This window comes from Microcaecilia unicolor, chromosome 4 (assembly GCF_901765095.1).
Source record: "Microcaecilia unicolor chromosome 4, aMicUni1.1, whole genome shotgun sequence".
Lineage (NCBI taxonomy): Eukaryota > Metazoa > Chordata > Amphibia > Gymnophiona > Siphonopidae > Microcaecilia > Microcaecilia unicolor.
The window spans coordinates 178520980-178543994 of NC_044034.1; the positions used below are offsets into that span (position 1 = coordinate 178520980).

Sequence of the window (23015 nt, forward strand, 5' to 3'; positions counted from 1 at the left end):
AGTATGAAGCCTTGGCCTGAACAGGCAACCAGTGAAGAGTCTGCAACAGTGGTGTAACATACTCATATTTACTTTTAAAAATAATTAATTGGGCTGCCATGTTTTGAAGCAATTGAAGTCTGGCTAAAGATCTAGAAGTCAGGCCCAGATAGAGTGAATTATAATAATCAAAATTCAAGAAAATAAGAGCCTGAACCAATTCCCGCAAATCAGCAACAGAAAAATTAGCAGAAAACATAATAAACATTTTGCAATAACACCCACAAATCTGCACTGAATTAATTAAGGGCCTCTTTTATCAAACTGCGCTAGCGATTCCCATGTGGCAATGCCAACGAGGTTGCAGTGCACAAAGTGACATCTGTTTCAAACAATGTTGTGTGGTTTCATAGAAATCCACATTAACGTTACTGAGATGTCAAATTTTAAATAACACTACCCAAAAATTAGAGTTTCTAACACAGCTAGGGCCCTGTTTACTAAGCCATGTTATAGGTGCACTAGAGTTTTTAGCACACGCTAATTTTAGAGACACCCATAGGAATATATGGGTGTCTGTAACGTTAGCGCGTGCTAAAAACGCTAACGCACCTTAGTAAACAGGGCCCTTAATGCCAACCTGAAAGTCTGAATGTTTAAATCGTATCTTTTAACACCATATGCTTTTTCAACTCTGAGGGCCCTGTTTACTAAGCCGCACTCTAGGCGCGCTAACATTTTTAGCACACACTAACACTAGAAACACTCATAGGAATATATGGGTGTCTCTTGCATTAGCACACACTAAAAACACTAGTGCACCTAGTAATTAAGTCATGTTGGAAACCGAGATTTGTGACAGCAGTTTGTAAACATTAAAAATCTCAAATGGGATGAGGGATTCCTATGTGATTTGGTGTCAGTGACACAAATAGATGTCACTTTGAGCAAGTACATTTTTAATTAATTTGGTTCAGGTTCAAGGTTTGTATTGCAAAACATTTAGGGGGCTCATGTTTTTCCAGACACAGTGTATAATGCAGAAGAAACAAACCATTTTCCAAGGAAAGAATTTTCTGTGAGGTAAAGTGGTTGATCTAGCAAAGGTTTTGAAACGTTTGACTTTGCAATGAGGCTCATGCAGTTCAGAATCAATGAATACACTGTACTCAGAAGCTTCATTACATGAGCATATTAGAGTTCTAAAAACATAATTTAGGAATCATAAAATAAAGCATAGTTAAACAAACCAAATGCACACTCCCCAGGGGACTGATAATTAAGGAAGCCCTATAATGGTAAAGGAATGACTAAATCACAGTGCCTCCAGCCTCCAGCTTTACAGAAAGTGAGCACTTCTTTGGTTATCAGTAGAACAATTAAAGCTATTTGTGTATTGCACTAAGCACAGCTTGTATAACAGATGCTGATGGGTTTTGTGCTGGTATCTGTGTTCATTTCTTGTAGGTCAGTGTTCACCTGGTGAATATTCCTCTGACGGTTTCAAGCCCTGCATGTCATGCCCCGTGGGAAAATATCAACCAGACAGTGGTCGGACATCCTGCTTTCCCTGTGGTGGTGGCCTCACCACGAAGCGCATTGGTGCCATATTGTTCCAGGACTGCGAGACAAGAGGTGAGGCAACTTTATGTCTGGTAAGAGCAAACCTACAGAACTGGTTCCCAAAGAGGCAGAAAAGGGATCTTCAGGGCTAGACTTCTGCCTTGCATTTTACCAGCTTACTAAAATCAGATTTCAAGCACAGAAAGATTACAACTCAGATTCTGCATACTGACACAAGAATCTTTAAGCCAACAAAGGAGTGGAGGAGTAGCCTAATGGTTAGAGCAGTAGGCTGAGAACCCTAGGCCTTGGGTTCAAATCCCAGGACCCCCTGCAGCCCAGTCAACCCTCAGTGTGTGCAGTATGGCAGACAGGGCTTCAGGGACTGGAAACACTGGGTCACTGCCTGGTGCCTTCCTCATGTCCTAGATATACAGATTCCTGCAGTTTTACAGGGACTAGGTGGAGGCGCCTGTCTTTCCACAAATTTATGCCGCCGGTTTCCTAGAATCAGAGAGAACCGGCTGCATCCAGTGGGACAAATACAGGCTGTGATGCACACATGCTGTACATAGGCACGTATGCTCACGGGTAAACAGGTATACAATGGGGGGGGGGGGGGGGGTGCAGGATGAGGATACATATCTACTGACAAAGGGAATGGGACTTGACATATCGCCTTTCTGTAGTTTACATAGTATATACAGGTACTTATTTGTATCTGGGGCAATGTAGGGTTAAGTGACTTGCCCAGAGTCACAAGGAGCTGCGGTGGGAATTAAACCCAGTTCCCCAGGATCAAAGTCCGCTGCAATCACTAGGCTGTTCCTCAACTCAAAGGGACAAAGGGATTTATAATTCTTTAGTAATGAAATGTTAAATGCCATATTTGTTAAATGCCAATGTTAAGCTGCCATGTTAAATGCCATATTTTGTATTGTTACTTGAATATTTTTACTGCTGTAATTGCCTATTGCTCATGTTTGATCTATTCTTACTGTACACCGCCTTGAGTGAATTCCTTCAAAAAGGCGGTAAATAAATCGTAATAAATAACAGTTCCTCCATGCCTCAGGCAAAGGGCAATGTTGAACATTCTGTATCATACCAAGAAAGCCACAAGGGGGCAGGGTCCCTCATTGTGTGGTCACCAGGTGTCAACTCCAACTCAAGGGCACATCTGGACCTGGAAGCAAAAAAAAAAAGGAACATTTCCCTTATTCTTTCATGAGCAGTAAGGGGGTAATTCTATAAGGAGTGCAGGTGTAAATGCTGCTGTTCTAGCCGTTAATACCTACCTTGTTTAATAAAAAGATACCTACGGTAAAATCGTCTAAGTATCTTGGTGTTATTATTGATTCGACATTAACATTCACTGAACAAATATTGGATGTTGTAAAAAAAATCCTTTTATCACTTACGGAAGATACGATCTCTTAGAAACTCAATTGACAAAGATTCGCTATGCACCCTCTCATATGCCTACATCATCACCTGCTTGAACTATTGTAATACTATCTATGCAGGGCTTACAAAGGCCAACTTAAAACGCTTATAAATGATACAAAACATGGCAGCTCGGGTTATATGCAGAGCATCCAAATACGATAGGATTACACCTCTTCTATATCAGCTTCACTGGCTCCCCATCGAATTGAGAATAAAATTCAAGATTCTTGCCCTGGCACATAAAGCATTACATTCATCAACACCATCATATCTAGCTAATTTAACCATACCATACACGCCATCATGTGCGCTACGATTACTCACAGACAATAGACTAAGTATTCCACAGTTAAGGAGGGCAAGATGGGAATCTATGCGAGTATCCACTTTCTTTTATTTGGCTCCAACACTTTGGAACTGTCTTCCAAAAAACATTAGATTAGAAGAATCATTTGTCAAATTTCGAAAACTTTTAAAAACATATTTTTTAACAATACATTTGGAAATAATATATCATAAGGAATTTTAGATGAATTAAATATACTACATTTGCAGTATGAAGGAGCATTGTAATTGTTACTCACCTTTCTAGCATGAATGATTATGTTTGCTGTGCTTTACTATTCATTAATGGATTTCCAATATATGTGTTAGTGTGGATATATATATAATTTATAAAGTGTAAACCGTTTTGTTTTTCCAAATGCAATAAATAAAGGTATAGTGAATAAATAAATGATAAACAATAATGCACAAATGTGAACACATATGCGTAGAAATGGTGATAATCCACTATGTGCTAAGTCTTCAGTGCATGTACTTTGCAGGTGGATGGAGTTTGGGTGGAGCACATACATGAATAAATTATAGAATACTGTGATTTATGCATATACTTTCCCAATGTAGGCATGAGCATTTGTACCAGCTATAAGGGTGGCATTAAGAGCTGGATTCAGTAAATGGCATTCAAAATTCAGCACCAAAAATAATCAGCACTGAACAGTATTCTACAAAGAGCGTTCCAGGATGGGCTTCCTTTATAGAATAGCTGGTAGCACCGAGATTTGTTTTCAACTTTGGGCATGAGGATTTATGAAACCAGGTGTATATCCTGGCACACAAGTTGGGTATGGATCTGCACTATTATATAACACTGCGCACATCTTAGGGGAATGCCCCTGCCCCGCCTATGTCTGTCCCATCATTACGCCCCCTTTGCAGATCTGCACGAAAACACTTAGATGCTATTTTATAAATGGCGGCTTGTGTGTTATCACGCAGATCTGACGTTTCTGCTGCATTTTGGCGCCTTGCATCTGTTAGAACGCTTTTCGACACTCAATTAGCACCAAATGTTATGTGGTATCTGATCGGAAGCCAGTGAAGTGACTTGAGGAGAAGGGTGATATGAGTATATCGGTCAAGGCGGAAGATAAGACGTGCAGCAGAGTTCTGTTTCAGTATCCTGTTCCCTGTCAAGCCAAGTCCCTTCCAGAATCCTGTTCCAGCCAAGCCAAGCCCGTTCCAGAATCCTGTTCCAGTCAAGCCAAGCTAAGCCCATTCCAGAATCCTGTTCCAGCTAAGCCAAGTCCGTTCCAGAATCCTGTTCCAGTCAAGCCAAGCTAAGCCTGTTTCACAATCCTGTTCCAGTCAAGCCAAGCTAAGCCCATTCCACAATCCTGTTCCAGCCAAGCCAAGCCCATTCCAGAATCCTATTCCAGCCTAGCCAAGCCCGTTCTAGAATCCTGTTCCAGTCAAGCTAAGCCAAATCCATTCCAGAATCCTGTTCCAGCCAAGCCTGTTTGAGAATCCTGAATCCTGTTTGAGAATTCTGAATCCTGTTCCAGCCAATCCTGTTTGAGAATCCTGAATCCTGTTCCAGCCAAGCCTGTTTGAGAATCCTGTTCCTGCCTTGTTTATTGTCTTGCTTCTGTTATTCTTGTTGCCTAGCTCCTACCCTGTCTTGCCTGTCTAGTTGTGCTTTGTCTTGTCTCTTTCAGTCTAGTCCTGTCCGGATCCAATCCTTGCCTGGTCCTTGTCTTGCCTTTTTCTGGACCCAGTTTTAATCTACTTCCATGTTTTGCCTTGTCTTGCATTTCTGGGTCCCAGTCCCAGTTTTAATCCAGTTCCGAGTCTTGCCTTGTCCTGTCGGGGTTCCAGTTCTTGCCCCTTTGCCTTCTTTTCCTTGCCTCATTTGGATCCGGTCCTTGTTTTGTCCATTGTGTTTAGTTACCTCTGTCCTGCCTTGTTGAGTCTGTTAGTTTATCTTAGCCTAGTTTGTTCTGATTCCTGCCTGTGCCAGCCCAAGTGATTTGTCTGTCAAAGCTCCGGCTTTGGTCCAAGAGCTCAGCATTCCTGACAGTTGCAACAATGTCCCTGTAGTGCAACATGGTAATAGATAGTAATTGACAGCAGAGAAAGACTGAAATGGCCATCTAGACCACTCAGTAAGATTGTTAGGGTTATAACTACAACTACATGCCTTCATTTAGGGTTGAGGGCAACAATTTTAACAGTTTTATAACCACCTGTTTCTTCATTTGAATGCTCCGTGAATACAAGATTCATGAGGGCCAAGAATAGCATTGGTTGAAAGGGGGAGTACCTTTAGAAGGGGTATATTCTTTCCAGTTTTAATCACCAAGGGTATTACAACAGAGAACTTTAAAGTGGCTCTACATAGTTTCTAAGCATGCATTTGTCATTGCATATGAATCTGTAAATCTGATTCTATCTGAAGACCCAGAGCATTCATGGATCCATCTTGTACTATGAGAGGATTGAAGGATAAAGCAGGGATGTAGCCATGGGGGTCTGAGTGGGCCTCCAAACTGTAAATCTGATTCCATTTTTTAGAAGAATTCCAGTCCATCTTCAAGGAGTGAATGTACCAATAAAAATTTATATCCTCTTGTATTTTAAGGTTTGTTCTTTTCTCTGCCTCCCTCCGTTGCAGTCCAGTGCTCACCAGGACATTTCTACAACACAACAACACATAGATGCATTCGCTGCCCAGTGGGGTCCTACCAACCAGAGTTCAGCCAGAGCTTCTGCATATCCTGTCCAGGGAACACCACCACTGACTTTGATGGCTCAACAAACATATCTCATTGCAAAAGTAGGTATAACCTCTACTTTACAACCTGAGGAAAAGAAGGCAGAGGGGCTAAGAGCATTACTGTGTGTGACAAACCAGCTGCATGATCCATCTAATAGGAATCTGCATATTGGGCTAGATTCTATTTATGATGCCTGAAAATTCTGTGCAAAAATAAAATACGCCTAGGCGTGTTCTCTAAAGTATGCCTAAATTTTATAGAGTAGGCTTAAATTTCTGTGTGGTATATAGAATTACGCCGAGTGCCTCTCCATGTGACCAAATTTAGTTGCAGCCATTTACACCACCTTTTACTTGGCGTAAATCCCGACATCTAAATTAGGCGCAGAGCGGGTGTATTCTATAACAACGTACATAGATTTTAGAAACACCGCGGCCTGCCCCGCCTATGACTACGCCCCCTTTTGAACTATGTGACTTAGAAATTATGCACACCACATTACAGAATAGCTTAGCAAGTTCTGCATGTAAATCTTAATGCCAATTAGTGCTGATAATTGCTTATTAACATCCAGTTGACAGCGCTGATTACCTAGTTAACCAATTAAGCTATGTACATTGTTATAGAATACCCTTCGATTTCCATGCAGAAATTAAGGCGCGATATATAGAATCTGGCAGAGTATGTTCTCTACACTGATGTGTCTATCCAAATTACTTTTCGGGTGGAACCATATTAAATGCATGACCCTATAATAAATATAAAGTATCAGCTACAGATGAAGAGCCCCTATGTTTACAGCTGTGAGATCCTTGTACCAGACACTAATGGGTTAAATGGCTTCAGATAGAACATTTCAGAGTCAGCTATAAATCTTTGCAAAGAAAGTAGATTTCTGTTTTATAAAACTGGTTACAGTTTATAAGTCAATGCCTATTCTAGCATAGCTAATTCTGTAATGCGGGGAGGGGGGAGGGAGGCAAGTGAACCCCAAATAAGGCAGATGATTCTTATTTTCAAGCCAATTTTTTAATCTTTCTATAATGAGAACTGCCACTTAAGCGATACTAAGGCAACAGGCAGAGAGAGCAAGAAACCCTGATTCTCATAATCAGTCTTTGTGCCTTCTGCTGCATCATGGGGACCTTCCAACTACTCATTTTATGCATATTACTAAATGGAGCCTCCTAACAGACTGTTAGAGCACATTTCCACATTTTGGTATGGATGGGCTGTCATTTGCAATGACTTGGTAAATGTCAACAACATATCCCATGTCATTCATGTCTTCAATGAACGAAAACAAGCAGACAAATGCAGTTTGTTCCACATGAACCTTATTCTACCATAACATCACTGTGTAACTGTTTATACCGGAATTGGCGAACGCCTTTACGGTACTATGTAAGCCACATTGACCCTTCAAATAGGTGGGGAAATGTGGGATACAAATGTTACAAATAAATAAATAAAATAAATTTCATGTTTTTTTATTTGTGAATAATAGTCCATGCTCTTTTGAATGAGTGCGCACCCGTTTCCTGATAGTGTGTCCATAGCTATTGCATATGCATGAATCATTGAAAGAGAGCGCGTTCAATGACTTTGCTCCTGTGATGACAAAATGAACAGAAAAGACACAGGAAACGACACAAAACAAAAATTTTCTGGCAGCCCATCCCTACATTTTGGTAGCCTGAGCCAGGTCATAGAAAAGTCTGTGCTGCTTAATGATGTTTCAGATCCCACTTTTCTCACTAGTATTCCTGAGGACTTTGGATACGTTTCTTCACCCTGCATTACCTTAGCTAAAACTTAGATAGTAAGTCCTCCAGGTACAGTGAAATAATTTGAGGAAGGGATAGTAAAACATAGTAACATATACATAGTAACATAGTAGATGACGGCAGAAAAAGACCTGCATAGTCCATCCAGTCTGCCCAACAAGATAAACTCATATGTGTATACCTTACCTTGATTTGTACCTGCCTTTTTCAGGGCACAGACCGTACAAGTCTGCCCAGCAGTATTTCCCGCCTCCCAACCATCAGTCCCGCCTCCCATCACCGGCTCTGGCACAGACCGTATAAGTCTGCCCTCCACTATCCTCACCTCCCAACCACCAACCTCTCTTCCCCCACCTGCTCCGCCACCCAATTTTGGCTAAGCTTCTGAGGATCCATTCCTACTGCACAGGATTCCTTTATGCATATCCCATGCATGTTTGAATTCCGTTACCGTTTTCATCTCCACCACCTCCCGCGAGAGGGCATTCCAAGCATCCACCACCCTCTCCGTGAAAAAATACTTCCTGACATCTTTTTTGAGTCTGCCCCCCTTCAATCTCATTTCATGTCCTCTCGTTCTACCGCCTTCCCATCTCCGGAAAAGATTTTTTGCGGATTAATACCTTTCAAGTATTTGAACGTCTGTATCATATCACCCCTGTTCCTCCTTTCCTCCAGGGTATACATGTTCAGGTCAGCAAGTCTCTGCTCATACGTCTTGGAATGCAAATCCCATACCATTCTCGTAGCTTTTCTTTGCACCACTTCCATTTTTTTAACATCCTTCGCAAGGTACGGCCTCCAAAACTGAACACAATACTCCAGGTGGGGCCTCACCAACGACTTGTACAGGGGCATCAACACTTCCTTTCTTCTGCTGATCACACCTCTCTCTATACAGCCTAGCAACCTTCTCGCTACAGCCACTGCCTTGTCACACTGTTTCGTCGCCTTCAGATCCTTGGATACTATCACCCCAAGATCCCTCTCTCCCTCAGTACCTATCAGACTCTCCCCGCCTAACACATAAGTCTCTCGTGGGTTTCTACTCCCTAAATGCATCACTTTGCATTACTTCGCATTGAATTTTAATTGCCAAACCTTAGACCATTCTTCTAGCTTCCTCAGATCCCTTTTCATGCTTTCCACTCCCTCCCGGGTGTCCACTCTGTTGCAAATCTTAGTATCATCCACAAATAGGCAAACTTTACCTTCTAACCCTTCGGCAATGTCACTCACAAATATATTGAACAGAATCAGCTCCAGCACCGATCCCTGAGGCACTCCACTACTCACCTTTCCCTCCTCCGAGCGAACTCCATTTACCACCACCCTCTGTCGTCTGTCCGTCAACCAGTTCCTAATCCAGTTCACCACTTCGGGACCTATCTTCAGCTCATCTAGTTTATTTAAGAGCCTCCTGTGGGGAACCGTGTCAAAAGCTTTGCTAAAATCTAAGTAGATTACGTCTATAGCACGTTGATGATTCAATTCTCCAGTTACCCAATCAAAGAATTCAATGAGATTCGTTTGGCACGATTTCCCTCTGGTAAAACCATGTTGTCTCAAATCTTGCAACTTATTGGCTTCTAGGAAATTCACTATCCTTTCCTTCAGCATGGCTTCCATTACTTTTCCAATAACCGAAGTAAGGCTTACCGGCCTGTAGTTTCCAGCTTCTTCCCTATCACCACTTTTGTGAAGAGGGACCACCTCCGCCGTTCTCCAGTCCCTTTGAACCTCTCCCGTCTCCAAGGATTTATTAAACAAATCTTTAAGAGGACCCGCCAGAACCTCTCTGAGCTCCCTCAATATTCTGGGGTGAATCCCGTCCGGTCCCATGGCTTTGTCCACCTTTAGCTTTCCAAGTTGTTGATACACACTCTCTTCCGTGAACGGTGCTATATCCATTCCATTCTCAGGCGTACTTTTGCCAGTCCCTCGCGGTCCTTCTCCAGGATTTTCTTCAGTGAAAACCGAACAAAAGTATCTATTTAGCAAATTGGCTTTTTCTTCATCATTATCTACATAGCGGTTCGCTGTATCTTTTAGTCTCACAATTCCCTTTTTAGTCATTCTTCTTTCACTAATATACCTGAAGAAATTTTTGTCGCCCCTCCTTACATTTCTAGCCATTTGTTCTTCCGCTTGCGCCTTCGCCAGACATACCTCTCTCTTGGCTTCTTTCAGTTTCATCCGGTATTCCTCCCCGTGTTCCTCTTCTTGAGATTTTCTATATTTCTGGAACGCTAACTCTTTAGCCTTTATTTTCTCAGCCACTTGCTTGGAGAACCATATCGATTTCCTTTTTCTCTTGCTTTTATTTACTCTCCTTACATAAAGGTCTGTGGCCCTATAAAGGTCTGTGGCCCTATTTATTACTTCTTTCAGCCTGGACCACTGCCCTTCCACTTCATGTACGTCTTCCCAGCCCATCATCTCCTTCCTCAGGTATTCCCCCATTTTACTAAAGTCAGCACGCTTGAAATCCAGGACTTTGAGTAGATTTTATGGATGGGCAGACTGGATAGGCCATATGGAGGTCGATATTCAGCCGTCAGCGCTCAGTGTTTTACTGACCGCTGCAGCCCTTATTCCTAGGCTGGGCACTGTCTGTACTTAAACATTGAATATCCGGTTTTGCTGAGCCAGGTAACGTATAGCCGGTTAAGTCTGATATTCAACACTTAACCAGCTATGGGTTACCACATAAAGAGGGTCTTTTACAAAAGCGCAACTTAAAAACGATTTATGAACTAACTAACTTCTGCAAATTACTGAAGACCCATCTTTTTAACAAGGTATACCACAAAGATCAACAAATGTGAACTCCTCCACATGCATCCAGAATTGTCTTAAATATCTGCTTGTTATACTACTATCATGCTTTATCATTATAATGTTACCCAAGATCCTTCTGTAATACTAAATTGTCTATTTTCTATATATTTCCACCATTCATGATGTATTGTAAGCCACATTGAGCCTGCAAAGAGGTGGGAAAATGTGGGATACAAATGCAATAAATAAATAAATAAATTATAGCGCATGCTAAAACTTAGCGCGCGCTAACCACGTAGACACCCATAATATTTCTATGGGCATCTATACGGTTAGCGCACACTAAAAACGCTAGTGCTCCTTTGTAAAAAGGGCCCAAAGATAGAACTGACTTTTATGCAGTCCCATGTATGTGGTTAACCTGGCCGGTTAAGTGCTGACACTGCTCCTGGAATGCCCCCAAAATAACTAGTTTGCAGTTCGGCGTTAACGGGTTATTTTCAGCAGTGCTAACCAGTTAAATGCCATTGAAAATGACTGATTAGTCCTGCCTGCTTATTTTCGAACGAGAAGACCGACCATCTTCCGACACAAATTGGGAGATGGCCGGCCTTCTCCTAAAGTTGTCCAAATCGGTATAATCGAAAGCCGATTTTGGCCGGCTTCAACTGCTTTCTGTCGTGGAGCCGGCGAAAGTTCAAGGGGGCGTGTCGGCAGTGTACCGAAGGCGGGACAGGGGCGTAGTTAAGAGATGGCCAGCTTCGGCCGATAATGGAAAAAAGGCCGGCTCTGACGAGCACTTGGCCGGCTTCACTTGGTCCATTTATTTTTAGGACCAAGCCTCCAAAAAGTGCCCCAAATGACCAGAGGACCACCGGAGGGAATTGGGGATCACTTCCCCTTACTCCCCCAGTAGTCACCAACCCCCTCCCACCCAAAAAAAAATAATTAAAAATTATTTTTTTGCCAGCCTGTATGCCAGCCTCAAATGTCATACCCATGACAGCAGTATGCAGGTCCCTGGAGCAGTTTTTAGTGGGTGCATTGCACTTCAGGCAGGTGGACCCAGGCCCATCCACCCCCCCCCCCCCCACCTGTTACACTTGTGGTGGTAAATGGGAGCCCTCCAAACCACCCCCCCCCCCCGAAAACCCATTCTACCCACATGTAGGTGCCCCCCTTCACCCATAAGGGCTATGGTAATGGTGTACAGTTGTGGGGAGTGGGTTTTGGTGGGATTTGGGGGGCTCAGCACACAAGGTAAGGGAGGTATGCACCTAGGAGCAATTTTTGAAGTCCACTGCAGTGCCCCCTAGGGTGCCCGGTTGGTGTCCTGGCATGTGAGGGGGACCAGTGCACTACAAATGCTGGCCCCTCCCACGACCAAATGCCTTGGATTTGGCCGAGTTTGAGATGGCCGGCATCGGTTTCCATTATCGGCGAAAACCATCTCAAACCCGGCCATCTCTGACATTTGGCCAGCCCCAACCATATTATCGAAACGAAAGATGGCTGGCCATCTTGTTTCGATAATACGGTTCGTGAGACCTCTTTACGGCGCCGGCCTTAGAGATGGCCACCCATATAGATGGCCAGCGCCGTTCGATTATGCCCCTTCTGGTGATTTAACTGACCAGGAGCTGTTTCTGGCCAGTTAAATTGCATTGAAAATCAACCTCATGGCCTTTGCCTTCATTTTCTATGATTCTATGTAAGAGACAGTCCTTGCTTGACAGAGCTTTACAATCTATTCAAGACAGAAACACAGGATGATAAGGAGCTGCCTCTATGTATAGTCCAAAGAACGAAACAAAAAAATAGAACAAAACATGAAGTAGAGGCTGCCACAAACCACACCAGCCAACAGGATGAAGTGAAGAGTCCTTATGCAAAGAACCAGTAATTAGACCCAATGCAGTCCATTTCTTTGGCAACGAAACCACATACTTCAGGGGTTACAATACCACTTGTCAAGCAAAATTAAAAACAGGGAAACCTGGTGCAAAACAATAGCACAGCCAAGTCAATACATCTGTAGTGTCGGACGGATGCAGAAGTGCCAGACAAACAAATCCTTTTGTGGGCAGCAAAGAACATGTGTAAGTGCTGGCATTCAAATCATGTATGTGCTTAAATGACCGTTATCCGGCTACATGTTATTCTGTAACTGTGTTTATTGAGGTATAAAGACTCAACACAACGTCGTGTTTCGGCCGTTAGGCCTGCATCAGGAGTCTTAATGCCGAATGCTTTTGAGAACTATTTGATGAAGGCAAATCCTCAACAAAGGGAGGTGTTTAGAAAGACCGTTGTGAAGGTGAGCGTGCTTCGTTGTCTCCTCTGACACAACGCTTGTATAGAATGCTGCAATAAGCCAATAGTGTTCATACCTCAATAAACATCTTTATTATGATATATCCTTTCAGTCTTTGGAATCCTTGGTCGTCCTCCCACTTTTATTTCATTTCTTGTTGTTGTCCGTGGGGCGTCTAGAGTTCTCCGCCTTCTGGCGGATATTTTTTCTCTATACATTCTGTAACTGTGTGCAAATATTCAAAGAAAAGAAAATCCTTCAGAAAATGGAAGAAGAAACCGACTGAAAATAATAATAAACAGCATAAGGAATGGCAAGTCAAATGCAAAGCGCTGATATGGAAGGCAAAGAGGGACTTTGAAAAAAAGATTGCGTTGGAGGCAAAAACACATAGTAAATTTTTTTTTAGGTATATTAAAAGCAAGAAGCCGGATCACGTGATGCCATGAGGGGATAAGGACAAGCTTTCCTCTCCAGGAGCCCTCCACAACCAAAACCTTCATAAAACCACTCTCGGGGAAAAGCTAAATATCTTGATATCGATTAAGAATCGCATGGACAGATACCTTAACACTCCGACAAGAGGAATGGCTGGTAAATTGCAAAGACAATTGAAAGAGAAACAGAAGACGGCCGAAGACAAGATGGAGGACCATGCCGCACACACTCCATTGTTTACTGAGGTACAACTGGAGCAGATCACACAAACAGTGAGGAAGCCATTGGAACCTACATTTGACCAGGTTGTTGAACGCTTATTGGGTCTGGAAACTATTTTAGCGGATACAACGCGAAGGACCGGAGAGGGGAGGCTAGAGTGTCGTTCCTGGAGGACCAGGCCCCACACACCTCCGCACTGGTAGCAGCACTCGAGCAGAAGGTTAGAGAGCATGCAGAGAAACTGGAAGACCTAGAGAACAGGTCAAGGCGACAAAATCTGAGGATTGTGGGGATTCCGAAGTCAGTTGGAGAGAGAGTGCTAGCTTCCGAACTGAAAAAATGGATGGCTCAAGAATTTGCAGTATCAGACAGCTGGGGAAAATTATGTTTGGAGAGGGCCCACCGCGTCAGCAAATGGCAAAATGACTCACAAAGGCCTAGAGTAATACTTGTGAAAGTACATAATTACATTCATAAGGAGGAAATTCTGAGAGGTTACCACTTCAAAAAAGAATCCCTGAAATACATGGGAGAATCAATAAAAATATTTCAAGACTTCTCGGTGTCACTACAAGAGAAGCGCCGTCGCTTTACACCACTGTGTGCAGCATTACATGCGAAGCAACGTCATTTTATGCTGATCTATCCAGCAATTTTGAAGGTTCAGGTTAATGGACACTGGCAGACATACCAGTCACTTGAGGCAGTGAAGGAGTTTGTAGCCAGCATTCAGAACTTTCCTGAAGAAGAGAGATGATTTGAAACAGCTATTTGGAGATAATATTGAAGCATCTTAGCAATTGACCAAACACAACATCCTACCATGGGATTCAGCGAGAATAATCAGCTTTCTGTAAACGGCTTCAAAGAAGGACTAAAGAACATTGACGACATGGCAGAAAGTCTAAACGCAGGGAAGAATGGCGGTTCAGGCATGCCACAGAGATAAGTATAAATATGAATGCTCCTCACAGAAGCAAGCTGATGCCGTATAAAGAGATTGAACTGTCTGGTTTTGGAGAAATTTGATATCTCCCTCAGTACTCCAGCAGGAGTAGTAAGTTTAAATTTTGTGCAAGGGGAGTATATACATGTTACAAGGTTGGGGGGGGTGTCCAAGGCAAAAGAAGTGGTCTCTGAGAGGCGGCCACGTGGTAACGTGGCTGGCTCTCTGTTGTTTGCAAGGGGAGGGGGTGGAAAGGGAAGGAGTTGGCAATCTGGAGGTTCAACGAAGAAGAGCAAAGGGGGATTTTTTTGTGCAAGTGGGGGATGGAAAGAGGGTGCACAAGGAATCTTTGCTCAGAAAGAACTCTTTGGGGGCGAGGCTGGGCGCCCCTGAAGTATTCAAATGTGTAATAACTTTGAATATGCAATATTTTATTGTTAATGTCAGCATGTAAAATCACTTCATGGAATGTGGGAGGGATCACATCCCCCATTAAGAGATCTAAGATATTGACAGCTCTCCAAAGGAGCAAAAGTGATATTATATGTCTTCAGGAAACCAGGCTCACCGATGCTGAACACAGTGGCGTTCCTAGGGTGGCTGACACCTGGGGCGGATCGCCAATGCACCCCCCTGGGTGCAGCGCCACCCCCCCCCCCCCCGGCGAAAGGACACCCCCCCACGGGTGCATTTTTACCTGCTGGGGGGGGGGGGTGTCGCGCGCCTGTCGGCTTCGCTTGTTCCATTCTCCCTCTGCCCCGGAACAGGAAGTAACCTCTTCCGGGGCAGAGGGAGCACGGAACAAGCGGAGCCGACAGGCGCGTGGCACTCCCCCCCCCAGCGGCGTGCACCCGGGGCGGATCGCACCCACCGCCCCCCCCCCTAGGAATACCACTTGCTGAACATCTAAAACTTAAGAGGAGATGGGTGAGAGATGTGTTTTTCTCCTCATCAGGGTCTCGCAAAGGAGTTATCACAGTATTAATTAGAAAATCTTTAGCATGCACCTCCCAAGTGATGTTTACTGACACAAATGGACGCTATATACTCATAAAGTTGTGGGTTCAAAGTAGGAATATTTACCTCTTAGGAACCTATGGGCCCACACCTTTTGACAAAATTTTTTTCCTGAACTGTTGAGTAAATTGGCACATTTCATGGAGTCCCCGATACTAGTAGTAGGTGATATGAACCTAGTGATGGATCCTAGACAAGATAGCCCAGCCAAACACGGTGAGTCGAGATCAGGTAGAGGAGTACCGTCGTCTTTTGCACAATCACTGGGATTAGTAGACGCATGGAAACTATTACACCCATTAGAACACACATTCAGAGCACATGATACTATGTCCAGATTGGATTATACATTCGTGTCCCAGAGTTTATTTCCTGACATTGTAGAGGCAGACATAGAGGTGGAAGCCATCTCAGACCACTCTATGACATGGGTGGTTTTGGCTGCACCATCCCACTACAAGTTCTCCTTGGGTTGTAGGTTTCCTTCCTATTTACTCCACTCCAAAGAATTTCATAAATTCCTACAAGGGGAGTGGGATAAATACTGCAACTATAACTCGGAGCATGTAGAGGACCCACAGCTATTTTGGGAAGCTGCTAAGGCAGTGTTGAGGAGTAAAATCATAGGTTATACAAGCCACAGGAAGAAGCAAGTGGCAGCAGAAATTACAAGGCTGGAAAATCAATTAAAAAAGCAGAATTGCTGTATGCGCACGACCACAGAACGGTCAATAAAGATAATTTGGTGTCCATACAAGTGGCACTAAATAGCTACATCCATGAGCAAAGTAACAGAAGCATGCTTTATCAGTGCTATAAACTATATCGGTTTGGAATTAAGCCTGGACGTTTGCTTGCAAGGCTGATCAAAAATTGGGGAGGATCTAGATAGGTGTCTGCGCTGAAGGATCCGAAGGGGGGATTGACCAATAGAAGCGACCATATAAAATTGATTTTCCATAACCATTTTCAATCCCTATATAGGGTAGAAGGCACCATAAGCATTCCTCTAATACAAGACTTTTTAGCACAGCTGAACCTCCCAAAATTAACCCAATCAGGAGAAGAACTGCTGAATGCACCGCTGCAGGCCCAGGAAATTCAATTAATTATTAAGAATTTGCACCTGCTAACTGCCCCTGGGGTTGATGGGTTCTCAGTAGCCTTCTATAAAATACTACACATATCATTGTTAAAACCATTAATGGCTTACTTCCAATCAGTGGTAGAAATAAAGGAGCTGCCCCCTCATGCGAACACTGCCCTAATTACTATACTGCCAAAACCAGGAAAACTGAAGGATGAGGCAGATTCCTACCGACCGATCTCCCTCATTAATTTAGATATAAAAATCTTGGCCAAACTGTTAGCAAATCAGCTGGCAACACAACTGCCTAACTTGGTAGGAGATGAACAGGCTGGATTTGTGAGAGACAGGCAATCCGTAAGGAATGTCAGGAAAATTTTGATGGCAATGCCATATACTAGGAAGCAGGGTCATCACACAATAGCAGTTAGCCTAGACGCTGAAAAAGCATTTGACAAAGTGAGGTGGGAATAAATGTACCTGATTAGAAAGGGCAGGCATCGGGGGTTGGTTTTTGGATGCCATTAAAACTTTATACCATCATCCTAGGGCACAAATCTTAGTGAATGGAGAACGCACATCACAATTCCAGATACAAAAAGGAACTTGCCAGGGCTGCCCCCTATCCCCCTTACTATTTGTGCTTTGCATCAAACCCTTGATTCGGAAAATAAGTCAGGATGTGACCATCAAGGGAGTGGTAATGAGAGGGCAAGAGGTAAAAGTATTGGCTTTTGCCGATGATCTATTTCTTACCCTGACGGATCCAGAGACCTCGCTTTCTAACTTGCTTACTGTGATACATATATTTGGTCAGTTCTCTGGATTTACTCTAAATTTGGAAAAATCCAAGGCCCTCCCAAACGAGGAAAAGGTGAGGGGGGGATGGAATGGGGAATTCCCTCTCCAGTGGGCAGACACAACTCTTAAATACCTAGGCATACACTTACCGGCAGATCTAACCAAATTGTATTCTGTGAATTTGCATATCTTGTTATCTGACACCGCTAGACAATTGCAGATCTGGCAGGCTTATCCTATCTCTCTATGGGGACGGGTTCATCTTATTAATATGATAATCATTCCCCAATGTTTATACACATTTCAAATGCTGCCATTATACTTACAAAACAGAGAACTGAGGCAGTTTCACAGATTGGTGCAGATGTTTTTGTAGAGAGGGAAGAAGCCAAGGTTATCCATGGAGATCATCTAGACTCCCAAGAAATATGGAGGGATGGGATTGTTGAACGTTAGATACTTGACAGTTGCATGCGAGATGAGATATATAAATGATTGGCTTAGGGGGGTGGAGAAATTCTCGGCTACATCATTAGAAGGTGGTATCATCCACCCTATACACCTGAGTCATGTCCTCCATGCTACCAAATCGTTGCTATTTGGAATTTTTAAGGAGTTTCCAGTGTTTCGGTAGGCAAGGAAAGCATGGAGATGGTTATGTCATCATTTTGGATTTTCAGCATCGGTGACCCCATTCCACTCCATTACAGGAAACCCGGCATTTCCACCAGCAATGTATGGGAGGACCTTTTCCACTTGGGTGAAGAAAGGCCTGAGGTACCTGTTTAATGTGGTGGGGGATGAGGGGAAAATTAAAACCTTCAATGAACTGCAAGGGCAACATGCTCTGCATCAAATTCATTATTTTGCCTATATACAATTACAACACTGTGTAAACTCTCTCAAATGGACTGATCTCATAGAAGATGTACAGGAGGTCCTTTCTGAGGTACTCACCTTGGGAGGAACTCAGGGAGTACTTTTATCGTACCACCACTGATTTTTACAAGACAATACACCAGGCATTCGTTATAGAGAATTGGCCTCTGCTTGGTCATTTGATCTGGGAACTGAGGTAACTTGTACCATGTTACAAAATTCCATTAGGTAAATACATCAGCAAGTGATTTTGATTCAACACAAAGAGTTGATGTACAAGTTTATCATGAGACTGTTTATTTCACCAAACTGGGCGAGGCAAGCTGGGGTGGGAAGGAAACTGCCCGAAATGTGGGAAGGAATGAGCGTGCCTTGGGCACTTGTTTTGGCATTGTAAGTCCGTTTGGATCTTCTGGGACTCCTTAATGAAAATGATATCGAGGTGGTGGAACCAAAAAATGGAGGTTACCCCAGTGTTGCTATTCGGGCACTGGGAGGAGGGGGAATTCATCAGTGGAGGACTTCGCTCTTTTCTAAGATACTCAGTGACATTTGGCCTTAAGTCCATACTATGTGTTTGGCTCCAGTCCTCCCTTCCCAGCTTGCATTGTTGGAAAATGCACATGATGGAACAGTTGAGGATGGACAGACTGGGTATCTCTGATTTAGATAGCATAAAAGGCCGCAGGCTTATAGCAACATGGGAGCCATTTTGGTTGACATTAACTCACCAGGCACGTAGCTGATTGTTACATTAAGAATTGTTTATAGTTAATACAAGAAATGTTTTCATATCCCCCTCTCAGGTTTTTTTTTCAGCACAAGGCAAGTTCAGAAGGGAGGGAGGGTGGGTCAGGGAGGATAGGGGTTTGGATTAGAATACTAAATGCAGTGTACATTTGCATAACTTTGTAAAATTGAGAAGTGATGTCAAGATTGTAAACATAGATGTAAGCCCCAGGTAACCCCTGAGGGAGTTTGGTGGTCTGCAATTTACAAATGTGCGTTGTCTTGCTTTGTTGATATGTTCAAATAATAAACAGATTTAAACATAAAAGCAAGAAGCCAGCAAAAGAATCAGTTAGACTGCTAGATGACCAAGGGTTAAAAGGGACACTCAGGGAAGACAAAGCCATGGCAGACAGATTAAATGAATTCTTTTCTTCGATCTTCACCGAGGAAGATTTGGGAGAGATACAGGTACCAGAAATGGTATTCAAAGCTGATGAGTCAGAGAAACTGAATTAGATCTCTATAAACCTAGAGGCTATAATTGTGCAATTTGACAAATTGAAGAGTAGCAAATCTCCTGGATCGGACGATATTCATCACGAAGTACTGATAGAATTGAAAAATAAACTTGTGCAACTATTGTTAGTAATATGTAATTTATCTTTAAAGTCAAGTGTAGTTCTGGAAGATTGGAGAGTGGCCTATGTAACGCCAATTTTTTAAAAAGGTTCCAGAGAAAATCCGGGAAATTATAACCCGGTGAGCCTGACGTCGGTGCTGGACAAAATGGTAGAGACTGTTATAAAGAACAAAATTACAGAGCATATTCAAAAGCATGGATTAATGAGACAAAGACAACATGGATTTAGTGAAGGGAAATCTTGCCTCATTAATCTATTACATTTCTTTGAAGGGGTGAACAAACTTGTGAATAAAGGTGAGCCGGTCGATATTGTGTATCTGGATTTCCAAAAGGTGTTTGACAAAGTTTGTCATGAAAGACTCCAGAGAAAATTGGAGTCATGGGATAGGAGGTAGTGTCCTATTGTGGATTAAAAACTGGTTAAAAGATAGAAAACAGAGAGTAGGGTTAAATGGTCAGTATTCTCAATGGAGAAAGGTAGATACTGGGGTTTCACGAGGTCTGTCCTGGGATTTCTGCTTTTTAACATATTTATCTAGCGATGGGAGTAACTAGTGAGGTAATTAAATTTGCTGACGACACAAAGTTATTCAAAGTTGTTAAATCGTAAGAGGATTGTGAAAAATTACAAAAGGACCTTACGAGACTGGACATTTAAATGGCAGATGATGTTTAATGTGAGCAAGTGCAAAGTGATGCATGTGGGAAAGAAGAACCCGAATTATAGTTTCATAATGCAAGGTTCCACGTTAGGAGTCACTGACCAGGAAAAGGATCTAGGTGTCATCGTTGATGATATGTTGAAACCCTCTGCTTAGTGTGCAGCGGTGGCTAAGAAAGCGAATAGAATATTAGATAGTACTAGGGAAAAAGTCCCGTTTCTGGAAGAAATGAAATGGGCGCTAGCAAGGTTTTCCTCAGAGTGTGTATGTTTGAGAGAGTGTGTGTGAGAGTGACTGTGTGAGAGAGAGTGAATGTACGAGTGTGTGTGTGACAGAGAGAGAGTGAGACTGGGTACGAATGTGTCTGTGAGAGAGAGAGTGTGTGTGTGAGACTGAGAGTGTGTGCCAGGGGCGCCCCCCCTCCGAGTTCCAGGGTCATCCTCCCTCCGAGTTCCAGGGTCATCCCCCCTCCCTCCGAGTTCCAGGGTTGTCCCCCCTCCCTCCCTCCCTCCCTCCGAGTTCCTGGGTCGTCGTCCCCCTTCCTCCCTCCGAGTTCCTGGGTCATCCCCCCCCCTCCGTTCCAGGGTCATTCTCTCCCTCCCTCTGAGTTTCAGGGTCCCTCCCTCTGGGTTTCAGGGTCCCTCCCTCCCTCCCTCCAAGTTTCACTGTTCATCGGTCCATCCCTCCCTCCGAGTTTCAGGGTCCACCCCTCCCTCCGAGTTTGTTGAGGACGTCCAAATTTTGGACGTTTCTGCAATGGGCAGTTAAGGACGTCCAAAATTGGATGTTTCTATGAGAAAGACGTCTTTCTCATAGAAACATCCAATTTTGGACGTCCTTAACTGCCCATTGCAGAAACATCCAAAATTTGGACGTCCTCTACTGCCCCATCACAGAAACGTCCAAATTTTAGACGTCCTCAACTGCCCCGTTGCTATACCTCCGACACTCCGGGTCCACCCTACACCGGCTGCTCCTCGCACACACACAATTTCCACCCCGCACTCGCTTTCCGTCACAATCTCTCTCAGCTGTGGTCCCGCCCTCATTTCCTGTTTTTGCAAAGGCGGGACCACAGCTGAGAGAGAGAGAAGGGTTGAGCCTGCATGCGTTTTACCGCTGCTGTCGTCCGCCGTAAGCATGACTTGGTAAGTGAAGATGACTTTTAAAAATCGGAGGGAGAGGGTCTGGAACTGGAAGGGAGGAAGGGAGCAAGAGGGACGTTGGGTTGCGGAGGAGAGCGGCAGCGATGCAGAGTCTGAAGACAGCGAGACAGAGGCGACCACAGTAACACCTCCTGACGTCAGTCACGCAGGCTTCTACTGTGGGAGAGTGACGTCAGGAGATGGTTACGAACGCAGATAGCCTCATTGGAACGTTGGAGGAGCAAATTATTATATTAGAAGATTAGGAAAGGAATGGAAAACAAAATGAGGATGTTATAATGCCTTTGTATCGTTCCATGGTGCGACCGCACCTCGAATATTGTGTTCAATTCTGGTCACTGCATCTCAAAAAAGAGACAGAATTAGAAAAGGTATAGAGAAGGGTGACAAAAATGATAAAGGGAATGGGATGACTTCCCTATGAGGATAGGCTAAAGCAGCTAGGGCTTGGAGAAAAGACGGCTGAGAGGAGATATGATAGAGGTCCATAAAATAAAGAGTGGAGTGGAACAGGTAGAAAAGAATCACTTGTTTACTCTTTCCAAAAATACTAGGACTAGGGGGCATGCAATGAGGGTAGAAAGTAATAAATTTAAAACAAATCGGAGAAAATATTTCTTCACTCAACATGTAATTAAACTCTGAAATTCATTGCCGGAGAATGTAGTAAAAGCTGTTAGCTTAGTGGAGTTTAAAAAAGGTTTGGATGGCTTCGTAAAGGAAAAGTCCATAGACCATTATTAAAATGGACTTGGGGAAAATCCACTGCTTATTTCTAGAATAAGCAGCATAAAATGTATTGTACTGTTTTGGGATCTTGCCAGGTACTTGTGACTTGGATTGGCCACTGTTGGCAGTACTTATGTACTTATGTAGGTACTTGGCATGTAGGTGCTCACATGGGTGGAGCACACATTTATGTATGTACGTTATAAAATACCACAGTGTATTGTGTACCACTCATGCCACAGCTGGACTAGCTACCTACACACGCTGTAACTTAGACCAGCCCCTTATATCTTGTTTAACTGTGCAAAGAACTTGCCTTGAGTTTAGCCGCCCATCTATTTATCCCAACTGATTGAGTGAAGTGGAACGGGTAGACATGAATTCTTGTTTACTCTTTCCAAAAATACTAGGACTAGGGAGCACACAGTGAAGTTACTAAATAGCAAACTTAAAACAAACCGGAGAAAATATTTCTTCACTCAACGTGTAATTAAACTGTGAAATTTGTTGCCAGAGAATGTGGTAAAAGCAGTTTACTCAGTTTTAGCTTCTGAAAAAGATAGCCATTCTGTATGTAGCTGCTGCAACTGCCCGACAATGGCCAGCGGTGGAAGCTGAGCGACTAAGCATTTTTAATTACCGCACATCCCTGAAGCAGGTGGATGAAACTCTGGCCATCGTCGGGCAGCTATGTATACATCAAAACTGAGTAAAGAAAAATCAAAATATAAAAGCAGATTAGTGGTTTTTTACACCAGTGA

The 23015-nt window shown here is 43.4% G+C and overlaps 1 protein-coding gene across 1 annotated transcript in view; it reads left to right on the forward strand.

The window, feature by feature from the left end:
- SCUBE2 (signal peptide, CUB domain and EGF like domain containing 2) overlaps positions 1–23015 on the forward strand; it is a 283319-nt gene that overhangs the window by 227381 nt on the left and 32923 nt on the right. The window contains exons 18-19 of the mRNA XM_030201013.1: positions 1447–1614; positions 5948–6109. Coding sequence (XP_030056873.1) covers positions 1447–1614; positions 5948–6109 — 330 coding nt within the window. The remainder of the gene's footprint in view (positions 1–1446; positions 1615–5947; positions 6110–23015) is intronic.